A 4250-nucleotide genomic window follows, 5' to 3' on the forward strand; every position below is an offset into this window, starting at 1 on the left:
AAAATCCTAAATTAGATTCTGAATTCAAGCTTCTGAAAATAAGAAAAATCTTGTTGGAATGTCATTAATATGAAAAATTAAATTTAGTCGGGACCAAGCTGATGTCGAACACAGACTCTGTATTCACATAAAATAATTAATTATTAGGCGGCTCTTATATTTTGAATCACCTCAACCTTTACTAAAGCGTATTTCAATATTATTCGTTGATTAGTCAAATGTGATAATGATATACTTGATTAATATCCAAGGTGACAAAAGCCGCCACACCCCTATATAAACTACCAAATAATTTGTTACAATATCCAGCAACTTGATAATAAAAAAAATAGTTCCACAAACATGGGCTATTACTTGAGATCTTCTTTGGTTTTCTTCCTCCTTGCTTTTGTGACTTATACTTATGCTGCCACTATCGAGGTCCGAAACAACTGTCCGTACACTGTTTGGGCGGCGTCGACCCCGATAGGTGGTGGTCGACGTCTAGATCGAGGCCAAACATGGGTCATCAATGCACCAAGGGGCACTAAGATGGCACGTATATGGGGTCGTACTGGTTGTAACTTCAATGGTGCTGGTAGAGGTTCGTGTCAGACTGGTGATTGTGGTGGGGTACTACAGTGTACTGGGTGGGGCAAACCCCCAAACACCCTGGCCGAATATGCCTTGGACCAGTTCAGCAACCTAGATTTCTGGGACATTTCTTTAGTCGATGGATTTAATATACCGATGACTTTCGCCCCGACCAATCCTAGTGGAGGAAAATGCCACGCAATTCATTGCACGGCTAACATAAATGGTGAATGTCCTGGTTCACTTAGAGTGCCCGGAGGATGTAACAACCCTTGTACCACGTTTGGAGGACAACAATATTGTTGCACCCAAGGTCCATGTAATCCTACTGACTTGTCGAGATTTTTCAAACAAAGATGTCCTGATGCGTATAGCTACCCACAAGATGATCCTACTAGCACATTTACTTGCCCCAGTGGTAGTACAAATTATAGGGTTGTCTTTTGTCCTAATGGTGTCACTGGCCCAAATTTCCCCTTGGAGATGCCTGCAAGTACTGATGAAGTGGCTAAGTAAATTTGAGTCTCTTTCTTTGTTTAAAAATCTGCGTGAAGTGGTCAAGTCATGGTATGTTGGCTTGTAATAAACCTAAGACATGAATAAGAGTCGCATCATGACATGTACTTTTGTGTTGATTTTTTTTTAAAATCAACAGTGCGTTTGGGCTGTCGTTTTGGTGTTTTTCTTTTTAACTTTTAGTGGTGAAATTTTAGCTTCTAAAATTTCGATTAGTCGAATATTATTTCATGTCCTTTCATGTATATTTTATTGTTCGTAGTAACAAGCCAAGTGAAAGAAAAGAATGATAACCTTTATGTCCTTTCACCACTAAAAGTTAAAAAGAAAAACACCAAAACGACAGCCCAAACTGTAAAAGGGTTTGCCATAAACTCAGCCGCCACTTATCTTTTTTCTCTCTTTGAGGGCTCACAAAAATCAGGCAGATACTGGCCGGAATGGCCGAAGTAACCGGGGGAAGACCTCCTCTGGTAACGCAGAACACAATCAACACTTTAATCACACAACCTACTATACCTCATATTGAAATCTCAAAAAGCAATAACCAAAATCAATTCTATGCCAATCTCTTCAAACCCACAAACTCAGAAATAGATATTGCCAAAATACCACCAAAGCAGATTTCATATATTAACGGAGAACCATTTATTGCTTGGAAATCCAATGAGATTCAGCAGATGATTGAGAAGGAGAAACTTCAGTATGCAATAATAGGTAAGTTTTCATATGACAACATTGATATTAAAGAACTAAGGAAGGTAATTCCAATACAATGTGAAATTAAAGGTGTACCAATAATAGGACTGCTTGATGAAAGACATATTCTGATCCGACTAAATTTTCTAGAAGACTGTTTTAAAATGATGTCGACACCTATATACTACCTCAAGATACATGATAGATATTGCCAAATGAGATCTTTTATATGGAACCCATGGTTCAACCCAAAGGAGGAGACATCAAAGGCAGTAGCTTGGATAAGCTTCCCTGAACTGCCCCCAAATTTTTTTGTTAAAGAGGCAGTCTTCTCCATAGCAACTGCAGTTGGAAAACCACTAACGGTGGATCTGGCTACAGCAAACAAGACAAGGCCAAGCTGCGCAAAAATCAAAGTTGAGGTAGATTTATTAGCAACTTTACCAAAAAGGATTAACATTGCAGAAGAGGATGCATTAGGAATACTAAAATCAAAATGGGTAAGGATAAATTATGACTACCTACCAAAATATTGCAAACACTGTAGACTTCAAGGTCATGAGGAAAAAGAATGTAGAAGTCTTAATCCTGAATTGGCTAAACAGTTTAAAGAAGATCTACGGAAAGAAAATACACAAGGAATTGACACAGACACACAAAATAAAAAAGACAATCATGGAAGAAGGGGAGGGTACACTACTGGTAAACAAGAATGGATGCAAAGAAGGAGAAAATACAAGAAGGATAAATCAGGGATTATAATCGGGAAAGTGAGCCCAATACAAAAGAATAAGGATATAACCATGGCAAACACCAACCCATTTGCAACACTGAAAGAGGTCCCAGAAAACCAAGATAATATGAATTCAACACAACCAACACAAGAAGATACTAGAACATGGATTGAGAAGAGTTTCTATACCCACAAAAATCAAACAAAGGAAACAGATAATATCACTAATGGTACAGAACAAACACAAAGAGATAGCAACAAAAAGGGACAGAAAAACTACAACAAGCACCTGGAATCATTTACTGATCAACACATAGTAAATGACATTGAGGAGGATATCTTACCTGAGAAATCACAAATACAGACACCAAAACGAATCCTCCAAACAGAAACTGCAGCATCAAGCTTCCAAGAGAAAGGGAATGAACAAAACAACAATAACAACAAACAGTCCAGTGTGAACAACAGCAAGACTACAACCACAAGTAGAGAGGAACAATCATCTAATGTACAAGAAAACATGGTAAAATTTCAGACCCCTGATCTAAATCAAATAGAACAAGAAAAGGAAAACAATAGTCAAAACAAAGATTTGCCTCCCAAAACTCACAGCTGGAGGGAAGGAGAAAGACAAAAACAAAATCAACAAGAAGGAAAAAATAATACAGATAGCATGGAAATTGAGGAAATCAACCAAAGAAATATAGAAGGATCATACCAGGGGAAAGAAATTCAAAAGCTTAATAAGGAGCAGCAGAAACAAGGAATATCAACAAAACCAAAACTGAATATGGAAAGGAGTAGCAGAGATTTAGATGAACATACCTTAGAGCATAACTTGGAAGCAGCTTTAAGAGCAGGAGATATATCACCCAAACACCTTCAAAAAGAGGGAAAGGAAAAAAAATTATTTTCAAGAGAGACAAGTGTCCCACCTGAGAATGGAGTACACACAAGAAGGCAGATTAATAAACTCAATCAACCATGATAAATGCTCTTATATGAAATATTAGGTCAGTCAATACCATGGAAGCCTTTACAAGGTTGATAAAGCTTAATCAAAAATACCATTTTGGATTCATAGGTTTAATGGAACCTTTTCAAGACACAGACAAGATAGAAGATTATAAAAGAAGACTAGGCATGGAGCATGCAATGGCCAATATATCTGGTAAGATCTGGACTTTTATGAAAGATATTTTTGAATATCACATAATAATGAATCATCAGCAACATTTAACCATAAAATTATAAATTAGAGGAAGTCAAGAGGAGATACTAGTAACACTGGTATATGCAAAATGTATTCAAAATGAAAGAATGGAGTTATGGGACTCTATGGAGAATTTAGCTACCTCAGTCAATATCCCATGGATGATTGGGGGTGATTTTAATACAATAACATCAGAAGAGGAGAAACTTGGAGGCCTACCAGTAACCATTAATGAAATTATGGATTTCAGGGGATGTATCCAAAATTGTGGAGTATCAGATTTGGGATTTAGTGGCAACAAATTTACTTGGTGGAATGGTCAACATGGGGATGACTGTATCTTCAAGAGACTGGATAGATGTTTGGGTAACCAACTACTACAAACAAAATACTCTAGTGTTGATATCAAACATTTGATTAGAAATGGTTCAGATCATGCCCCTATGTTAATCGCCTACACATGAGACAATAGAAACATAAAAAAATCTTTCAAGTTTTTAAACTTTTGGATAAAAC

The 4250-nt window shown here is 37.0% G+C and overlaps 1 protein-coding gene across 1 annotated transcript; it reads left to right on the forward strand.

Moving 5' to 3' along the window:
- Positions 1-294: 294 nt before the first annotated feature.
- On the forward strand, positions 295-1196 carry LOC129890010 (osmotin-like protein OSML13). The gene has a single exon (XM_055965499.1). The coding sequence runs from the start codon at positions 343-345 to the stop codon at positions 1087-1089; it is 747 nt and encodes a 248-aa protein (XP_055821474.1). The 5' UTR covers positions 295-342; the 3' UTR covers positions 1090-1196.
- The last annotated feature ends 3054 nt before the right edge of the window (positions 1197-4250 follow it).

This window comes from Solanum dulcamara, chromosome 5 (genome assembly GCF_947179165.1).
Source record: "Solanum dulcamara chromosome 5, daSolDulc1.2, whole genome shotgun sequence".
NCBI lineage: Eukaryota > Viridiplantae > Streptophyta > Magnoliopsida > Solanales > Solanaceae > Solanum > Solanum dulcamara.

Excerpts from the sequence above, each read along its gene's own strand:
- LOC129890010 (XM_055965499.1), top strand. The coding sequence starts at position 343 with ATGGGCTATTACTTGAGATCTTCTTTGGTTTTCTTCCTCCTTGCTTTT.